General features: G+C 40.7%; 1 protein-coding gene across 2 annotated transcripts in view; it reads left to right on the forward strand.

The window, feature by feature from the left end:
- Positions 1–11,517: 11,517 nt before the first annotated feature.
- Positions 11,518–21,655, forward strand: part of GRIA3 (glutamate ionotropic receptor AMPA type subunit 3) — a 149,588-nt gene continuing 139,450 nt past the window's right edge. For both annotated transcript variants that reach the window (XM_054388429.1, XM_054388427.1), the window contains exons 1-2: positions 11,518–11,608; positions 12,485–12,643. In XM_054388429.1, coding sequence (XP_054244404.1) covers positions 11,518–11,608; positions 12,485–12,643 — 250 coding nt within the window. The remainder of the gene's footprint in view (positions 11,609–12,484; positions 12,644–21,655) is intronic.

Here is a 21,655-nt window from a genome sequence, read left to right on the forward strand (position 1 = left end):
CTCTGTCATTGATCACATACAGTACATTCTACAGAATAAAGTTTTGAAATGATTAACTGCCCTCTTCCCCTATAGTACTTTGCCCATTTGATTGATTTCTAGTCATTTCATTCAGCCCTGACCTTGCTGTGTTACAGTCATTTCTATAGCTCCAAATCCAGTTAATCTATGCTTAGTGTCTGAATGTATAGCTGAACAACCAAAATATTTATCTATTAACTATCCTTTTCTTGCTCTATATTCTTTTTGGCTTCCTAAATTGTTAAGGTATGATTTCAGTATTCTGCATACAAACTGTAGGGCCAGATCCTGAGGTCTGTAATCCTTTCTTTGGCAGAAAAATCTACAGAAGATGGAAGTACACTCCAGAATTTGCAGGTTTATTTGGCTCAACCTCCTACTGTGTTTTTTAGAAAACAACCTATTTAGAGGACACCTTCTCTGAAACACTGACAAATATTAGGCAAGGGATGTGAGGGTTGGACAGTATAAAGACAGTTTTCTGATAATCTGAATCCAGAGGCAGGGAACATAATCATGTTTGTGTGAAACAGCTTAACTCTCCATGCTGCTCCTGGAATAACAGAGCTGCTTTTATAATTAAACTACCTTTTATCTCCAGATTTTTTTTTTTTTTGGGTAGAGTACAAATCATGCACTCTGCTGAACAGAAGGAAAAGCCATAGAGCTGAAATACACTGAAATACTAACCTCTACCTGAGCAGTTTTGCCCAGAGTGGGAAATCTGTTTATTGCACATTCACACTCAGCAGTCCTGATCACAGTTTTAAGAATCAGTTATGCTGGCTCTTGTGCCAAAAAAAGGCTTTTGCTCCTCTGTTGCTTCTGTTTTTCAGAAAGAGCCCACATAGCTTGCACGTGCAAGCTGGATTCTTATGAGCATCTTCAATGGGACTGAAAATTGCAGAAGTTTCACTGTGTTACACTTGACAAACCCCACTGACAGGCTTCAAGCTGCAAGGACGTCACTGGGGGTGTAATTAGAAGGCAATTGTATCAGACAGAAACCATGGAAGGCCTTGTTTAGCCTTTAAAGACTGTACTTGGCTGTGAGATCGGGAGGAGAGAGAATATGACTTGATTCTCAGGGCCCCAAATGAGTTTGGAGAACTGAGAGCTTGAAAGTGCGTATTTAATCTTAAAAGGAATATGTTTGGTACAAGTAATCAAGGGATGCACAGGCCTCCACAATGCTGTTTTTGCAAAGCTGCTGCAAAGTACTTAATTTCTGGGTCAGTTGGAAGTATTCAACCTTCTGAATCAGAAATGTATCTCCAGTTGTGGGGAATGTGTATATATACACGTACTCCCTGTTTTTAAGATGTGACCTTCACGGCCTATTCAAAATAAAGCTAGAATATTATTTCCTACAGCTTTTTTCATTTGTGATCTAATGACCTGGGAGTCCAGCCTGATGTCTACTGATGTCAGTGAGGGTTTCTTATTCACTGTGCGTGAGACCAGAACTTTATTTCAAGGCTACATCTTTATATTTCTAGGCTTATTGGTCTGCTGACCTTGAGGCATCCTGTGAACTTTGGAAAATGTTGTTGCTACTAAAAGCTGCCGTTCAGCTTCCCTTTGGCTTGAAGTAGCCTAAGTGGTGGTGTATGTTCCAAAACCTCACTAAATCAGCAAAAGCCTTTTGATGAACACCAATTAAATTGAGAGAGTAGATCTTCCCTGATGAACCTCTTTTGGAAATTTTAGTTATGTTTTGTCATCAGAAATGAATGTTGCTGACGGATATGAGAAGTGCTGTCAGCTGATCTTTGTGGTTTTAGCTTACAGCTATAGTTCTGAGAAAATTATTTTCATGTATCTATTTTAGAAGATCACTATCAGCTTATTTGAAATGTAGCATAATCAAGGCATATGTGCCTGTAAAGTTAGGGGGACTCTGCTATTTGACCAAATGGCTGCAAATATAAGAACTGCAGAAATAATCTGTTACCAAAAAGCTGATACATATATTGCATAATGAAAATATGCAGAAATTAGTTGACTTTTGGTTCATTATTGTGCAAAGTATGAAAAATGCATTCACTGAGAACACGTAAAACAGCTGGATTGTAGTCTTGGTTTACATACAAACTCAGCAATTATAAGTTGCCAATGTCATCACCAATGTGAAATAGCTGTTTTAGCCTGAGCAAAGCTCATGCTGCAGTCAAGGAGGCTGGGGCCTTAGCTAAACCAGTAGAATATGTCTAAGGTAGATGACCATACTCACACAGTTCTGTGCTTCTGTGGAGCCATGTCCTTCATGTCCTGACATTTACTTGGGTCTGAAAAGTTGGTCTGAAGGGGTATTTCCCAGGTTGCTAATTGTCACTGAATTGAGTTTCTTTATATATTGACTTATGGAGTGTTCTAGAACAATTTCTGCCTTTTCTGAATTAGTTTTGTCCTTTGAATTACAGTGTAATCCCCAGGCATCTTTTTTCTAGTCAGGCAGGCTCCTCTCTGCAAAACCCATATATGAACTGACCTGTTAGAATATACATCACTGGGCTGGTAATTATCATTCCTCTGGGCAGATATTTGCCATTGACTGCTGACTGACCAGGAGCTGAGTGAGCTTCTGGCACTTGAAGCCACATTTTAGAGCTAGCCATTGTTGTATTTACAACAATGCAGCCTGTTGAGGTGACATCTTTCAGCATTCGTCTGCAAAAAGACACAAAGCATGTGGAAAAAAGGGTCAAATGCTGAGTACAGGTATATACATTGACAGGTAGCTTCTAACAAGAGCCAAGTGGGAGATAAATGATTAAAAAACTACAGGGTCCAGAAGATGCATATCCTGAAAAACTGTGATCATTATGATCTAATTCATACAGAATTAGAATAATGCCTTGTCTCCTTCTTGATTACCACAGATATTTTATTTGCTTTTCACACTCTCAATACATTAGTAAGTCCATAAAAGAGATATTTATCCTCCAAACTGAATCCATAAACCAAACAGACGTATATAGCCAACACATATCTTCATGTGTGCCTTAAAGCCAAGCTACTCACTGAAAACTTTAGGAGTGCTGATCTACTTAGAAGTTGAATTCAGCTCTAATGGCAAAACCAGGTTCAAAGTTCATGTATATTAAAGCATTGTGTGATACTGAGTGGAGTGGGGTGGCCCTAAAGCTATGAATAAACTTGCAGTGAAAACATACCCTTTGGTGTTGCTGTCATTGGATTCCACCTTTGACAGCAGAATATTTCCCTAAAGAATAACAGAAAGAACTGCTTTCCAAAGGATTTCCAGCATGTCTCTTTTCATATATACTTAATTCCTCAACACCTTCTAACAGCACTCCAAAAATTTGCAGCACCAAGGAGCCCTATTTAGCTATGCCTTTCCATTAATGTGCTGGGCTTTTTTTCTTCAATAGCATAATTATGTTAGAAATAAGGAAATTTCTGTGTATTCATGGTCCAATTTAATAGGCTCCAGTACTTTGCTAAAGCACTGCAGTGGATCAGTTGGAGTTAATTATAATATGAGATTATATTGCAAATAACAACAGTATGTCACAGCAATGTGTAAGGTCTACCTTGCAATACAAAAGTGAGAAATTCAAAGTTAAGTCTAAAATTACATGTTTGCCTTTTGTCCTTTACTCGCTATAGCACATTTAAAGTATTGCAGCCCCAAAGAAATCCTGTGTAAAACTGGTCACTTCTTAGCTAACCCTTCTGGTAACTGTGTACAGCTGATTAACAAGAAGGTGTTTAGGACAGCTCTGCATTGTCTTCCTTTTAGAAATTTAATTAACTACTTAATCACCATTGAAGTAATTTTGAAGTGGGATGCTGCTCAGAGTCAGTATTATAACCTAAGTCCAGGAGGCAGAGCTACTGTTTTGAAAAAGTAATTTTTATGTAAACAGGTTTCAGTGTGGCCTCTCTGACACCTTTTTCCAAAAAAAAGAGGAAAAGAAATTCCATTCTCTTTTATTTTATACTTTCTGATATACCAAGAACAAATAGATTATGAGGTATTTTAAACATACCAAAAAAAAATTTAGTCCTGCCTTTTCCTGTTATTCCCCATCTTCCCTTGTACCTCAGCACCATGCATGTGTAGGAACAAAAAAGGCTATTAGCTTTATTCAAAGACCATTGAAGTCAATAGAATGGTGCTTAATGAATGTAATGGGCTTTACATTAAGATCCAGGCTACTGCATCACAAGTACTAAGGAAATAGCATCTGACTCATGGAAAGGAAGGATTTGATTTGATTTACATTTATTGTTTTGCATTTGTTAAGACACACAAATTGTTATCTGAGATTGAGCATACAGCTATGGTTTAATGTTTCAAACAGTTGTCTGTAGTACCAGAGGGGCCTGTGGTAGAAAAGGCAACAATCACATTTGACATCCTTAATATTCAGAAAGCAATTTGGAAGACAAAATAATAATTTAAGAGTAAAAAAAAATTCTTCCTAGATTTCTTTAAGCAATTTGAAGCAAGAAAAATCACAGTGCTTCTTTCTTAGCTAATTTTGTACTCTTGAAACATGAATCTCAAGGGAGTACATATGCAGCTAAGCTAAACAGCAAAAATAATTTTTCAATTCTAGATAATAGAGTCATTTTTACATGAAAGGAAATTTCTACCTAAACTTTAGTCTTAAGGGATGTCCAGAAGAATTGTGGGGTCTGCTGCCTATGTCCTAAACAAGACACATGTAAAGGTGAAAAGAGTGAAATGAAACAGATAGATCATGCACTGGTGTGCAGGGCTTGATCAGAATCTTTGGGCTGTGCAAAATATGATAACTGCATTTACCCTGCAGAACAGTCAAACAGAGTCGGTTTATCCTACTGCAGAGTAGAATTCATTTCATTGATCTAGTGTTTCACACTGGATGAGGATTTGGTCCAGTATATCTTGAAATGCAGCCCTAAGAACTTTGGGACAACGAACATCAAGTAGATGGGAGCCTTTTCCTTGGCTTTTTCTGAGTCAGTTACACTGTGAAGTCTACTTTCAAACTTACTGAAAGTGATCACTGTATATACAACACAGAGCATCATCATCGGAAGTAGGATGCTCTAGCAGCATCATGGGTTAGACAAGCTTCCCAAAAATAGATGTTCAGTGATAGCATGTTAGTGCTTAAGTGCTTAGTTATTAACTGCTTATAAGGACACAACAAAACTCAAAACAGGATTCTAGTAGTTTATGTGTTCAAGAGCAGTTTCAAAATAAGTTGATAATAAAACAGTATTTAACAGATGATAATAAATATCTCTTTTCTGGCAAATCAGGTCTGTGGACTCCTTGGGACTCATGGACTACCTCTGAAGAGCCTGCAAAAGGAAATTAAGAAGAGTAATTCTATTGTCAGCCAACTTCAATTTGCTATATAAGGACCACTGCAGATGTATTGGAAAATACTTAAGACTCTTCAAATTGATATAAGGTGAGAGCTGCTCTTATAAAACCCTTCTGCAATTGTTTTTTCACTTCTTATGCTTTCTGTTGTGCTGAAGAGCAATCAAATAGCTTTACACTGTAATTATCAAGATCTACCACAACTGCTACAAGGTGTGACTTCCAAAGCCAAGCAACTTTTAATTAGGAATGAAAGTTTCATAAAGCGTGAGAACACTCCTGTAACATTGGCTATATTGTTAACATCAGATCTTTTCAAAGAAGCTGCTGGGTTTCAGAAGGATTTGCTTGTCTTCTGAACACTGCAGATTATCAGAACCACATTGTGTTACATCAGTGTAAGTGTACAACTGTAGTCATCTTCATACTCTCAGTTAATCCTGCTGAAATCAGTAAAACAAATCATGTTAGGAGAAAATCATCTCTCTGCACATGGACAAACCAACACTACAACAAAACGTGATTTAAGGACTTGTGTATTAGATCTAGGATACAGGGATCAAATTCTTCAGCCTTGTGGGTTAGACTACATGTTGCAATAGGATAGCTCTCTTCCTATGAATTTTCTCTGTTGTCCTCTCAGATTCTGGACTCTTCTGTAAATTCTCCACATTGACACTTCACTAGCATCCTCAGCGTTTTTCTTACATTTATCTTCTTGTTAGATCTTGAAATAATGTTGGAAATGCTTGGTAAGTGTGAGACAGGGGCGGGGGGGTGGGGAAGTTTGTAAAGTACCAACACTGCTCAATCTTAACATGTCTGCTATACACACCTCTTTCTTCTAAGGAAATGCTTTCTTTTCATGGAAGTTTCATAGGGAAACCCTTTCACATTCAAAGTGACATTTCCTGGGTAGTGCCAAAGCAAGAGAGAGACCAACATTTCGCAGACAATGTATTCCCCAGGATGAAGGGAGATATATCTTAGGCTTCCTTTTCTCTGTGACTTCCTTTTCTCTGTAACTTCCTTTCTATGTTAACTGAAGGCTTATTTATATGAATTGAATGAACTCTAAGTGAGTTGATTCCATACCCTAGTGCTGCAAATCTTCATTCCAGAAGCAAAACATGATTTTTTAAATCAGCAGAGAAGTGAATGTCAGTTTTCTGCATAACTCATACAAAATTTTAACTACCAGACTGATGGCTTAGAAGAGGGTAGGAATCTCTGTGAATCAAGTGAAACAGAACAAATTTGAAATCCTTAAAATTTCAGTGAAAAATGTAAATTCTTTTTGTCTGAACATCCCTTTCTAGTACTCTATGTGCTGTTTTCCAAAGACATTTCCATTAAAAGACACTAGTGCAGATCTGAACTGAGATGAGGTGAGTTATGGAGATGTAGATATGCTGGAGGAAAATAGACTTTTGACTGGCAAAAAGTCATCTGATGTGATTAATCACTACTTAGAGCTAAAAGAGATTGGCTTTAAGGAGAATGTATTTCAGTAAATATATAGAGAAATTAAATATTCAGTGGTCAGATTTTGGACATTGAAGTGGGTATGAATTGGATAAAACTTCCAAGGTTGCTTGAAATCTAACTTCGTAGGTAAGAAACAAAAAGAGAGGATTCACTTTATTAAAAGTATATAAGGGATACCATTACTTTTTTTTATTTGATTTACTGTTTCCTTAAGTAATAAATAGATGAGCACAGCAGAAGCACAGGTTTAAATAAGAATTGTAGGGCTGTGTTATGCCAGCAGTGCCTAGTGTACAGTTAATCAGAAAGCAGAAGGTAGTATAAATTGTTTCTGACATTATGGGACTATAACACTACATTTCTACCAGCCCTGTAACTCTTAGAAGAATTAGAAGTCTGTATCCTAAAGATACCACAAACCCAAGAAAAATGAAGACATTTGTACATGCTGTTTTCACAATTGTAGCTTAGTTCTGTAATTGTAATAGATATAGGTTATTACTGTAACAGTCTATGCTGAGTTCTGATAAAAGTTGCTGCATGAATTTGCTTCTGCTACCTGAAGTTGAAGTAGGCTCCAGTAACGGAGTAATGACTTACATTTATCAGCAGGTTTCCTCGTTGACTGTGTTCTATACAAAGCTTCATCATCCTTCTGTGTACTGGAACATATTCCTACATGCCAGACCACAGGCTGCTAGGATGTACTGGGTAAATCCTAGCTCTGATGATAGAAGTAATAAACCTACCATACATTTCTGTGGTTCCAGGATTCACCTGTTAACTGTCCTAAGAGAAAATGAATAACAAGCAAATCAGTGATTCAGGGTCTCCTAATGCTGACCAGCACAAAAACATTCAGAGAATGTTGGACATATTGGAAACTCTTGTCACACATAAGAATTGGTCTTTCTTGAGGCATCCAGGAGCTACTTTTTTGCCATGAATTCTGAATATTAATCCAAATAATATTTTTTGAGTTGGTTTAATGTACATACTCTACTAATTCACATAAAATTTGAAACCTTAAAAAACAATTATTTTTTGCCAAGAATACTGTGTAGGAGACAGGTTTATAGATTAGCTATAAACTGCATACCAGAATATTTCTGTTAAACTCTCTCTTGTCTGCTGCCTTTTAATTTCATTTTATGTCTCTCTTATTGCATGATAATGAAAGGTAAATAGGAGAGCTTCAACAGTTTGTACTATTCCCACTCATAATAAAATCAAATCTTAACTAGATGTCCTTTTGACCTATTTTTTTTTAACATGTGTGAAGCTATAATGTCTGTATTAATTTTCCCTCCTTTGACACTGTACTTTTCCCTTGACTCCTTCTATCTGTAGTTTCACCTTGTCCCTTGAATCCCTTTTCATTGTTGCTTCTGTCTCTCCTCACTACCACTCTGTTAACTGTCTGTTGTGGAATTAATCAGTTTAGCTAATCAAAATTCTGATATTAACATAAAGTTCAGTTACGTATCCTTTGTTTTTATGAAGAAATAACCAGTTTAAAACAACAACAGAAAAAGGCTGTAAGACAAAATTTGTAATACATTTATTAGCAATTAAAACCTGATTTGATTGGTGTTGGGAGAAGAAAAAGGCATTCTAGAAACTTGCTGCCTGAGCTTCTGTCTGCAGTTAGAAACAGGAATGACAAAAGTGATAAAGCCAGCTCAGTGAAGTTAGGGTGAGGCTTGAACCAGAGTCCTAGTGTAGATTTTGCCATGACTTTATGATAACACTATGAGTTTAGCCTAGTAACATCAGAAAGCTCAGTGAGAACGCTATGTCCTAAATTCCATAGCATTTTTCTAATCCACTATTAGACATTACAATGAGAACACTAATTATAAATCATTACCTACTCCTGCTCAGGTAGATAGTACTCAGAATCCCCTAGTGTCCCAGAACACTATAAATCATCTAAATATGAAACTCTGGTTATCCTGCAAATCTTGGTTCTGTTTAGTTAGGGAAGGTTTGGGAAGGCATCTGGTATGACTTCAGTTACCATGGAACGCATTAACTTGAGTCATCCCTAGCAAAATACATAAACTATTTGCATGCCATTAATATCCACATTAAGACAAGCATTCTGCTACCATTTTTTCCTAGGACACTCTGGGCTTGCTGTGAGAAAGATAAACTGGGATGGGATCTCTTTGGGTTTCTCCAAAATCTGTATGGGATGAATGCTGTTCCATTTGTATCTGCAAATAATTCCAGTAGGACAGTAAGATTTTGTGGAAAATGTTTCAGAAATGAACTAGAAGTGGAAGAAAGATAAGTAGTTTGCAACAGAAAGATATGTTTTTTACCTATAGGAATGTGCTTTTCACAACTATCTCAAATGTCTAAACTTCACGTACCATCTGTACTTTCAGATCTGCTATGCTTACTAAAGGATATTTGAGAGAAGAGTTCTCTACAGAAAAGATGTTGCTCATGATCTAAGTCTGGGTTTGAAACCTGCCTAGGTGAGCTAGGCCAATTGCTTTCCTTGAATTTTAAGTTTTCACGTTTGAAAGAAAATTCATAGGAAATATTTGTTGAGTGTTTTGAGCTTGAGAAGTGCTAAAAAAGATGAACTTTATGCCCCACCTGTCCACACAGATGACCATTTTAAAAGATAACATGACAATTGCCATCTGAGTCTAAATAGAGAACATTACCAGCCACCCTACATCCTGATCCTTACACCTGTCTGAATTGGAATAGATTCCATCATCTGGGCATGATTCTCATAAAGGAACACACAACATGTAGCAACCAATGCATGCACATAGGAGAAAGCAGAAGTCACATATATGCTGCCATAGCTATATGTTATGCTCTTGCATCATGAATATGATGTGGGTTCTTCACCTGTGCCTTTGGCTTCCTTCAAGAGTAGTGTTTTGAATCTCTGATGTTATTCATTAGCATATGTGCAGTAATCAGCTCCTGTCTTACAACTTGAGTACTTGCATGAAGCTATAGCCAGTGGCACTGGCTGATTATTTTGCAAATGCACAGCCAACTGCTTTTGGAACTAACTCAAGTGAACACAGACCTAAAGAACACCAGAGTATGAGATTAAAGGGGAAAAAAAAAGAAATCAGAGGAGAACCAAGGGAAAGTGACCTGCTGAAATCAGAGAAAGGAAACATTAAGTAAAGAACAATCTTCTCTGGGTGTATGAGATGGACTAGGTGACCTAATATCTCTTTTCTGCCTCCTTTTTGCACAGTTTAGTGAGCCTCAAAGGAAGAAAAAAGAGAAAAGAGCTGCAGGATCCATATAGCAAGGTGTCAAGGAGACAGGTGCAAGATCAGCCCCTCAGAGAAACAAGTTTCAAGCAGAAGCTCCCTACGGATGTGCAGGCCAGGAGCATATCGGAATTGATGCTCTGCGAAGTTGTGGGCAGTAGAGAGGAACGTGAGATGTCCAACACCCACCAGCCTGCTCCCTGCAGCCACCGGTAGGCCATGGTGCATGCTCTGTGCTGGGGCAACTGCTCTGACAGAGAGGATGTTCCCTGTCTTTTTGCTAGCACAAGGAATGAAAAGGGAAGACTTTGTTGGATTTCCTTTCTTTAGAGGAGGTTGGGAAGGACCTAATATTCCCTTGTGTGGGATAAACTTGTCCTTGTGTTTCTTCACTTCATGGCACAGTGGGCAGATGGATGAGGGAGCCTCCCCCCTCGGGCATTATCACTGGGGCACAGGGCAGGCAAACCTTCTGGGAAAGCGCATCGTCCCTCAGCACCACTGTGGCATCTTCCACGCTGCCTCCAGCCGCCCCCGCCTCCCCGCTAGCATTCTCTCCCCTGGTGGGCCTTCTCCCCCGGCCCCCCTGCAAGGGGCAGGCCCGGCGGCACCCGGCTGCATCTACCGCCTTTCGTTCCCTGGCCCTGAGACGCCTGCACCGCCCGCCGTAACCCGCCTTGCCCCGCCGCCGGGTGTGGAGAGCGCCCGGCCACGGACAGCACCCCGACCGTGGACAGCACACCGGCCGCATCCCACTCTCGCCCCCCACCCTCCTCCCCCGGCTCCCCGCCCTTCCCCCGCCTTAGACCGGCGCACGCACGGCTCTCACACACGCACTCACACACACGCCGAGCCGATGCAGCTTTAAAGGGGCCAGCTGCAGCCCGGGGGCCGGCCCACGTGAGGCCGGTGAGCTCCCTCCGACCGCAGCCCCGAGCGCTGCCGCCGCGGCCGGGAGACGCCAGCGCCGGGGCTGAGCGGGCCGGGCCGAGCCGAGCCGAGCCGAGCCGAGCTAAGCTACTGCCAGCCCGCCTCACGCCAAGTTTGATCGATAATCCCCCTCCCGGCCCGGGCGGAGCAACCTCGCCGACTCCGCTACCCACCATCTTTGGGGGAAGTCCCTGCATTGGGGGGGCTGCTGGAGACGGGGGGAGAAAGGCAACCTCGCAGCCAATGAGCCCTCCCAGGCTGGGGTGAAGGCAAGAGGAGAGGGATTTGGAGAAGCAAGAGAAAAAGAAAAAGAAAAAAAAAAGAAAAAAAAAAAGGAAGAAAGGAGGGGAATCATCCTCCCCACTACCTCCGCCAGCATCGCCACCACCACTGACACTACTCCGAGTCTCCAGTTGCGCCCATGCCTGTGCCGCCAGTTTCGTTTTAGGGGCTGAACCGCAGGAGCTGAAGAAAATGGGGCAGAGCGTGCCCCGGACCCTCCTGCTGCTGCTGGCGGGGCTGCTGGGGGAGGCTCTGGCGGGGTTCCCTAACACCATCAGTATAGGTAAGCGCCCGCCGCGGCAGTGCCACCCGTTCCTTCCCCCGCCAGCCGAGGGGAAGTTGTGCGGAGGGGGAGCGGGGGGCAGCGGGGGGCGACCCCAGGCATCCCCGGCAGCTCTCGGGGCCAGCCCCGCTCCGGCTCCTTCCCACTGTTGTGAGGAAGAGGCGGAAGCGGTGCCCGGGGAGCGCTGGCGGGCGGCGGGGAGCGGAGCCCGGCTGCTGAGCCGTCCGTTCCCCTCAGAGGCGGCAGAAGGATTCGGGTCCGTGCTCATGCGAATTCGTGCCGTGAAGCAGCGCATCCTGTGTAGCAAATAATGTGAGAGAGTAAGGGCCGTGAATCTGTACCGACGTGCCCTGAACCTGAGGCCAAATGAGCCGTGATGCTGAGGGCACGCCAGGGAAACTTGGGTTTTTTGCTGCCTCTCCCTCGGAGAAGCCCTCAGCGGTGCCCGTCCTCCACCAGCCCGTTGAGAGCCGCACGTTTGCCATGCCGCACGCCAGCCCTGTCCTTAGCACGTAACTCCACAGCCGGTATTTGGGTAGTCTGGACATCATTCAGGAGCCACAGATCCCCAAGTTAGACTTTTATATCTGTAGGCATCCGTATATAAGTGGCCTGGTTTTCAAGGGGCACCTGCAGCTCCCAGTGACTCCTGGTCGCTCAGGGGGTACCTGGATGTGGTGTGGTGTGTGGCTTTAAAAGCTTAACTTCGGACTTGGACTGTGTGCTCTTGTGAACATGTCAGAATTATGTGCTTAGGCTCAGCCTGCTCCTGTTCATTCTTTCCAGTGATGTGCAGTACAGATGTAACTTATTGCCACTATTTCTCCTGAAAAGCATTCTGAAATACCTTTTCCTTTTTTTCTTTTTCTATCCCAGGTGGACTTTTCATGAGGAACACTGTTCAGGAGCACAGTGCATTTCGGTTTGCTGTGCAGTTATACAACACAAACCAAAATACAACAGAAAAGCCCTTCCATTTGAACTATCATGTAGATCACTTGGACTCTTCCAACAGTTTTTCAGTGACAAATGCTTGTAAGTAGATACATGCTTTTTTACAATAATATTTGTTACCTGTCCTTGTAGTCAGTTTCTCTCTGGTAACCTGGAATTCTTGCTTGTATAGTACAGTGCAACAAATGTGTGTAATGACATGAAATTTAGTAGATTTTGCAGCATTATGTGGCTGAAGAGTACCTTAGGGAAAGTTTTCTTATCACTTTTCACCCCTTTTGGTTTGTTTTCCAGAAAAACAAACATTTATATAGCAGTGCTGTGTAGCTCTGATCAGTGAATTGCTACTGAAGTAACATTCCTTTTCTGCTGAGGCTACAGCCTAACCATGTTAAACATCATTTGCAAATAATAAAGAGAGAGCTGTTTACAAGTGACCTTGAGGGGACAAAGCTAGAGGGTCTTACTACCCTCCTCTGTGGTGACATTCTGGGTGGTTTTCTTACAGTGAAAATTCTGTTAAAAGCTAAGGAGACTGTAAACTGACACATACCATTAGAGCTGAGGGGAGAGAAAATGGAATCAGAATGCTTAGCGTTATGGAAATAGCTCTGCACAAGCAGTGCATGTGTATAATTTGAGTCTTTATTAGCAAAAGAAACAAAGTAGAACTTTCAGTAGTGTTAATGTGGTGTTAAAATGCAACATCTCTTTCTGAAAGACTGGTGTGTGTGCTGCATTTAAAAAAGTGTTCATTTACCAATAGTAGTTCATGAATATTTGTTTTACTGATGCATCCAAGTTCAGTTTTATACAGTTCTTATTGTAAACCTTTGCAAATGATGAGTTTTCTTGCAAGGCAGTTGCATGAACTTTGCAGTATGCAGAAATGTCTGTACATGATCTATAGGACATCTGAATGCAATGTACTAACTTTGCATTATTAATAGGATACATGTTCACATGTAGTATAAAATGTTCAAAGAGGAAGCATTGTGCTAAAATAATGAGATATTGAGGTTCAGTAAACAAGCATCCCTTACTTTAAAACAATTTAATGTTTTGAGTATCTTGCTTCTTATTTTTTTTTTTTTGTTCATTGGAGATAGGATAGTTCTTCTGTTGCTGTCCCAAGCTGTGTAGTTGGAAGCCTGGACAAATAGATGGTCTCTTCTTCTGGCATTTTAGCTCTTTTCTGAGAAGTTGATGGTTGGAAAATATACAACAACGAAATATTTGGATAAATTTTGGATTGATATTCTAACATATCCCCCATGTGACTGCTTCTTGCTAGTGCAGCATTACACTTTCTAAAGAGCTTTGAATTGGGTCCTTTAAAACTTTTGCGGGGGGGGTTATTCTATAATAACCAATAAAAATAATTGGAACAGTGGGGGAAAAAAGGTAAATAAAAATGTGTCTGTACTTTACATCTTATTTTACTACCCCTATCCAGCCTCAACAGCTCTTGCAGCAAACATCAGACTATTAATCCTTAATCAGTGTAATCCCTTCAAGAGGCTGTATCTCAAACATACTCTCCTAAATACCAATTATATGGTTTTAAACTAAATACATGAAACTGCATGAGTGATTAATTATTAATTATTTTTTTTAAGTTCTACTAGCACTTCTTTACAGGTCCCTCTAAAACACATGAAACACATTCAGAGGTAGTCGATGTATGATTTAGTCAGTTTGTTTCTCATCTTCTGACATGATCTTTGTCATTGCTTAGTGAAAGCTATGGCAATTTTAGTAAGATGAAATGGTTTTCTGTAGTATAGGGCTCCATGTTCCAACACACATATCACCAGTGTAGCAAAATTAGGAAAACTTAGGTCTCTGGAAGAACTGTAGACAAGGGAATACCAACATACAGTAACCTATTTAAAAATAGAAGGTGTGAAAAAAAGAAACAGAAGAAAGAAAATGAAAAGGTGACCTTGTCCATAGCTATGTCAATAATCTGGTAATACTGTTAGCAGGAAAAGAATACAATGGGTCCAAGGCACCAGTCATGTACATCTCAGTAGCTCAAAATTAAAAAAAAAAAAAGAATAATAATTTTGGATCTGGAAGCACTTATCTTTGAAAGTCAGAATTCTCATACCTATCAATGCATTAGGATGAACTAATAGCTCCTCACACTGCCTGGCTAACATGTAAAACGTTCTGGCCTCTGTACCCTTAATCACATCCTCACTTCCCAGTGGAGTGGCAGATAATTTCAGGGTGCTACAGTATCCATGAAGCAGTTCTTTCCACAACATTTTTACTTCTCTTAGAGATAAGCATAAATTGTCTCCAGTGCTGTCACACAGCCGTTTGATCAATATTTGAGAGAAACCTGCAGTGACTCTGCCTTCACTGGAGAGAGAGACTGTGAATGACTCTGGTGGGATAAGTAAAGGAAGTGAAGTCAGAGAAAGTAGCCTGTTTAGCTTGAGCCTAGTGCCTGTACTAGTCAGTATCCATAAAATAATACTTTTTGTTTTCCTTTACTTTGATTTAGGCTGTAGTAAGTGTTCATGTGTGTAGGAATTGAGGGGGGCTCTGCTCAGGAAAGGCTTGTGTTCTTTATACACAGCTGCACATCCCACTTGGTGCAATCTGGTGCATTCCAGAAGCAGGGGAAAAAAAACCCTCTTCTGAAGTATCCTCATGAGCCAGATACAAAAAGCCCACCTCTGGTAGGGCTGATTTGGCAATATCCCAACATGGAAACAAACTTGCTTAGAAGAAAAAGAAAATTCCTGCCCTAAGCCCCTCCCTCTCATTCCTTTTTCAGTTAAGTGATGCATAATCTGATTTATTCCCTGCTTCACTGTTAGCACCGAGCCCCTCTCTGTGTATTTAATGTATATGCATGCATACAGTATTCATCCACTCTGTGCTTATCTCCCTACTTATTTATTTAGCTGTATGATATCTTATCAGAGTGCAAATGCAAACACAGATGAAAATTTAATTGAAGTTTATCAGTTGGTTATGGGGGGAATTTTTGTATTTTTCAAAATAGGCAGATTTTTGCCATCATTAAATGAAAAAAATGAGGAAAGTTACCTTGACCTGTGAATAAATAAAATCAAGTAAAACATGGATGTTATATTTTCGTCAGAGATGCTCTTGTAGGGAGTGAGCTGGCTTTTTTCAGAGTAATATGAAAATAATAACTGTAATGTACAAACTCATCACCAAAGCATCTTTCATGCTTTTCTTATAACCTCTGATGAAGGATGTCAGCATTAATGTTGAGTTACATGTACAGTTCTGTAGATCATATTCCCTGGAAATAACCCACGTATGTCTTTCTGCTCTGCACTTGTAGTGCACTATACTAACACTGCTCTAGCCTCTGCAGTGTCAGCTCATTAGCACACAGATCTCATATTCCCTCTCTGCACTGTCATTGCAAAAAATTGCTGTTGTACACCTTTACAGCCAACAAATGGGCACTTGTGTTATGTACCATTTTCAAGAAATATTTAGAAAAGCAAACTCAACCTTATACATTGTCCCTGTGGAATTTCCCAAAAGAAGGCATTAGTTTTCATTAAAATCTGTTGATCATGTAATGATAGTGGTGGGATGTGTATGGGTGAAAAGGGGCTGTGATTGCAGAATCTAATTAATCTACAGGCTGATTCTCTCTCTCAGCTAAACCTAACCTATCAGCTGCAAATTCTTGGCCCATTAATTTTTCTGAGTTATTTCTCATATATCTTCTGAACCCAGAAGGCTTTCTGTATTTTACCAAATGTTGATTCATAGTGCTTTTTTCTACAGGCACTCTTTCTTTAAGAGACCAAAAAAAAGGGAAGATAGAATGACATGCTTACCTTAAGTTGCTAGAATCCTGTAAGTGATTGGATGAAGGCTTTCTTAAAGGGGTCTGATTTCAGGCTTTCTTAGAAAATATTTAAATATTTCTTTAGCATCCTTGCAGTCCTTGTGTTTAAAATGCAGCATGGGAGATTTTAATGGGGAAAAAACCTGTGCCTGTTTTTTGTTGTGAGAACGTTGCAGAAAATGATACCACAGAGCTACTAGCAAACAGTTTTTCCAGGTCATCTGTATTACCCCCTTTTCCAAAGCATAGGTGCATACAGATATATGCTCAGATGTATAGTCACTTGCACATGTGCACACACACACACACACTTTTCCTTAGGTGCTGCTCAGCATTTCTTTTTGCCAGTGGGCAGATAATTTGCTTCCCTTGCATCTGTGTACTCTTTGGCCAGCTGGCAAAGGACACTGATGCTGAAAGCGGTCAGCTCCCTTCTGCCAAAAGCATAAGCATGTCTTGCTGAAAGTCTTGCCAAGTTTGGGCTGTGTGCTGGTGGTTTTGCATGAGTAGAGACCACAGGGTAGATGCCTCACTCTCCTGATAAGGAATGCACTATGGTTTCTCCTGGCATTCTGTAGTAAAACACCTGGAGATGTGCTTTCTACACAGCTCTACTCATTACAGATCCCTGAAAATGCCTTTTGTGCTGCAGAACATTGTCAAATATTCTATGTTACAGCTCTGTGACCAAAAAAAAAAAAGAACAGCTCTCTTTAGTTTAGGGGTCAAAACTTGTGCAGTATTGGGCTATGTCAAAAGGTGAAGAGTGTGTCCCAACTAAAGTTTGTTTCCACGTCATGAGAGAGCAGATGATGCGGCATTAAGCTGAATGTGATCTCGATGTTAGCAGAAGGAACCCTACTGCTTTCAAGTATGTTGTCCTATTTCTTGAATTAATTTTAAAATAAGTTGACTCTCTCTCCTCCTCCTCCGCTGCATACATAGCATTGACATACCGTTAGGTGTTAGGATTCCATTTCGCTTGCACCGTAGAGATGGGGAAAAAAATCATATGAATGGACGCTTTTTTGAGAAACTGAATTTACCAAATGAATGAAGAGCAGAATGTGATGAAGAGCACCCTTTTGCTTGTTCAGTTTTGGAAAGATTTTGTGCAGATGCAGAGATGAAATTGTTCTCCTTTTTCTACATAGCACTGGGCCTGGAGGACCCATGAGACTGTTGGCATGGGTTGCAGAGCTTCTGATTAACTAGACATTCCAATAAAATGCGTAACAGCTGTAGTTTATCTCTGGGAGGAAATGGAGATGCTATGATGGGAAACAAGCATGTGACAGTAGCTTTTAACAACCACAAAAACCCACAGTTTTGTTGAAGGCTGACTTGGGAGCTTGTCCAAGAGTCACAGAAAACAGTGGGTTTCTTTCCTCTGGATTCGCTGTGCTCAGTGTCTGGGAGGTGGGAGGCCATCCTACTGCAAGTGTAGGACTGTTATGTAAGAAGGTGTGAAATGAAGGAACTGATGTATCTTTAATGATCTTTTTATTGTCACAATCCAGTGATTTAACATTTTTCCATTTAAAATACATATTTTGTCATTACCAATTTTGGAATGTTAGTTTTGATTTAGTTTAGGCATCCTTAAAACATTTTAGAATATGTTATTTTTAAAGCAGCAACAATTTGATTTCATAGTTGAGTTTCAAACCCAGCCAAACCACATAATTGAAAAGTTCTGTTCATCTGTTGTGAGAAAGATGAACATATGAATTCATATTTGGTATTTAAGTTGCAGCCTAAGGTGGGTACTTTCTATGCTGTTGTGAAGCGTAGACCACTGGAAAGCCATGGCTCCCCTTATAAGAGAGCTCATAAGGCAGCCTAAACCCTCCATACCTATTGTTGTGAGGTTCTCTATGCAGAGGTTTGTATCTCTACTGAAATGATGTGGCAGTCTCAAAATAGAAATATAAAAATTATTGATCTAGATCAAACTAGTTTCTGTCAAACTATGATGACCACTGCAGTGAAGCAGTTTCCAAATTTCATCCATGGTGATTCTTTTTCTTCTAAATGTGTGTGTTACGTTTCTTGGCAGAGGCATGCTTCCTCCCTTATATCACTTGCTTTACATTAATGTTGATCTTCACAATACCAGATGCCCTCGAAATCTCAAACTTGAAATTATCCTGAAGTTTTTCATGTGCAGTCATCTGATGAAGATGCCAAGGTAGACACTCCTGTTGAGCTTTTTGTATGCATTGCAGTGTGGACACTAGTAACTACCACACAACTTCACAGTATGTTCTGTGGCCTGACTCTGTATCTGACTTCTTTAGCATAAGAAATGTGGTGTTTATCAATGCATAGCTATATGTGAAACATTCAAAGGCAGTGTGTGCCATTTTAGTTGATCTCATCGTGATGTAATTATTTGGGGTAAAAGGATTGTATATACAGAGAGCGAGAGAGAAATGGGTGAAAAGATTTCTGTGTAAGAAGAGTGAATGGAGGAATTACTTATGTCAATGAATGCACCTAGCAGTTGTTCCTTGTGATCCGTTTTATCATCTCAACCACTTCTAAAATAGTGAGAGGCAATGTACAGCCCTCACACATATTGCACAGGAGGCACAGAAGCCCTTATGCATGAGGATCAATCTGCAGGGACACTGCACTGTGCATAACTTGCCCAGGCACTTGTGAAAAGGGTGAATTGCTCTACTAGAATTGGATAATAGCCCAGGTGAGCACTCTTCTGCTGGAATGGAGTGACCTATCTGGTCACTAGTATGTAATTATTTTGCTAGACTGTTTAGACATTTCAGATATGCTGAAGGTTTTTCCTTTGTTTTTTGTTGTGTTGGTTTTGTTGTTTTCTTTTTTTTTTTCAAATACAACTTGTTCACTTTCAGACCACTTGAAAGTTATGTGATTGTATTTGGATGCTTGATCCTGCCCTTGTATTGGGTTTGTTGGGGTTTATTCAAATGTGATCAAGAATTTTTAAAAAATGAAGGGATGCATGGTGACCTCACTGTCTTGAGTCCTTTTTAATACAGAACTGTCTTTAAAATGATATGCAGGGATATGTTATGGGATAAAATGATATACTGGGAAAGGTATATCCACTCTCTGATGGTGTGTAGTTCATGCATACTTCATTCCATGTATAATTCATTATTTTCACACCTCTTCCTCTTGGACTGATGTGTGCAATGATGCTCTTTGATTTCGCCATCAGTAGTTTTGTCATATACAAGCATCAAGCATTTGGGCCTAGTCCCTGTGGTAAAGGGACTGAACTTGGGAAATCATGGGGTCTCCTAATGGCTCATGATGTGATTTGGAGTAAGTCAATGTATACTTTTGGTAGCGTAGTTTTGCTGTCTCTTACACAAGAGTAACACAATTGACCTGTATCAGACAGTTATAACAGGGCTGTTTACAGTAAAAAACTTGGAGAGCTTTGGCTGACAGTGGCCTTTTCATTTTATTGATCACTTCTCCCATTTCCCTTCCTGAAACTTAAAAACAAAACCAAAAAAACAATCCACCAAACCCCAGCCTGCTCTTCATGCTTTTGAAAAGTAAATTGAAATTAGCACTTAGTAATTTGCATTCCTTGCCAGAAGAAGATGTACATTCCCACTGACGGACCTAGGAGAACATATGTTGCAGCTGTACAGCAAGGTAATCTATCACTTGACATTGTACCCCTGTATACGGCACTGGTTAGGCCACACCTTGAGTACTGTGTCCAGTTCTGGGCCCTTCAGTTTAGGAAAGATGTTGAATTGCTGGAGCATGTCCAGAGAAGGGCAACGAGGCTGGGGAGAGGCCTTGAGCACAAGCCCTATGAGGAGAGGCTGAGGGAGCTGGGACTGTTTAGCCTGGAGAAGAGGAGGCTCAGGGGAGACCTCATTGCTGTCTACAACTACCTGAAGGGAGGTTGTAGCCAGGAGGGGTTTGGTCTCTTCTCCCAGGCAACCAGCACCAGAACAAGAGGACATAGTCTCAAGCTGCGCCAGGGGAGGTTTAGGCTGGAGGTGAGGAGAAAGTTCTTCACAGAGAGAGTGGTTGGCCATTGGAATGGGCTGCCCAGGGAGGTGGTGGAATCACCATCCCTGGAGGTGTTCAAGAGGGGATTGGACGTGGCACTTGGTGCCATGGTTTAGATAGTCATGAGGTGTAGGGTGACAGGTTGGACTCGATCTTTGAGGTCTCTTCCAACCTTCTTGATTCTATGATTCTATGAAAGGAGGCATTTTCAGCTCTTTACCTGAAATAAGCAAAACTGTTGGAAAGAAATCAAGTTTACTGTTGGAAAGTTCTTTATCTCCTACACACCTTGGATCTTTATTAGAAGTATGGTCCATACTTCTGCACCACATGTGCCCAATTCTTGCTTACCTGACACACACTCAGTCTGCTTATTTGAGTGGTAGAGAAAGAACCATCTTTGCTAGAAGCAGTGCTGCCTGTTGATTCCTTCCAGTGAGGTGTCTAGAACATGCTGTAATTAGTATCTCACAGCTGCCATCTTTTCCAAGAGATACCATGGCAATGCATTTCAGGGGCTGGTGCACATGCAGCGAACACGGATCAGGATTTGTGAATCACAGGGTTACTGCATCATGAAACACGCCTTGACTGGTCTTTGTACCCTGCCGTGTATACTAAAGTCCTTAAAAACTTCTTGGAGGTTGTCATTGTTTGCATTTTTCTTCTGATGGGGAAGTGAAGGGGAAGAGGTGGCTTGGAGAGAAATGGTAGCTGATAAGTTTATTTCAGATGTTGAACTTTCCATAGCCTCTCTACAGGAGAACATGTTAAGACATGGGGTTTGCCAGTTACAGCGGTTTTGTCTTCTTTGGATTTACCACTTGTATCACCAAGTTTGGATTCTAATCAAATCTGATGATCAGAAAACTCAGGTCCCGGGAGTTAGATGAGAGCTAATTAGTGTCCATTGATTTGCAAAGGACTGACCCAGGGTCTAACCCTGCATTGGATTGAAACTGTTAGGAGGATTATAAATTGTCTAGCACATTTAATGTACTTGACCATCTTTCACCAGAGAAAGTGTGCAGTGGTCAGGTAGCATCTCTAGGGCAGCTTCAATACCATCGTGGAGTATGTCAAAACAAGTTGGACCTAAAGAAATGCTGAATGAGAGAGCAGCCAGCATAATATCTGCTATCCTACTTTGAATTTCCTTTTCAAAATGTTGCTTTTTGTGCCTCTTTACTTACAACTTCTTGATGAATATAAAATAA

Source organism: Indicator indicator, chromosome 17 (genome assembly GCF_027791375.1).
Source record: "Indicator indicator isolate 239-I01 chromosome 17, UM_Iind_1.1, whole genome shotgun sequence".
NCBI lineage: Eukaryota > Metazoa > Chordata > Aves > Piciformes > Indicatoridae > Indicator > Indicator indicator.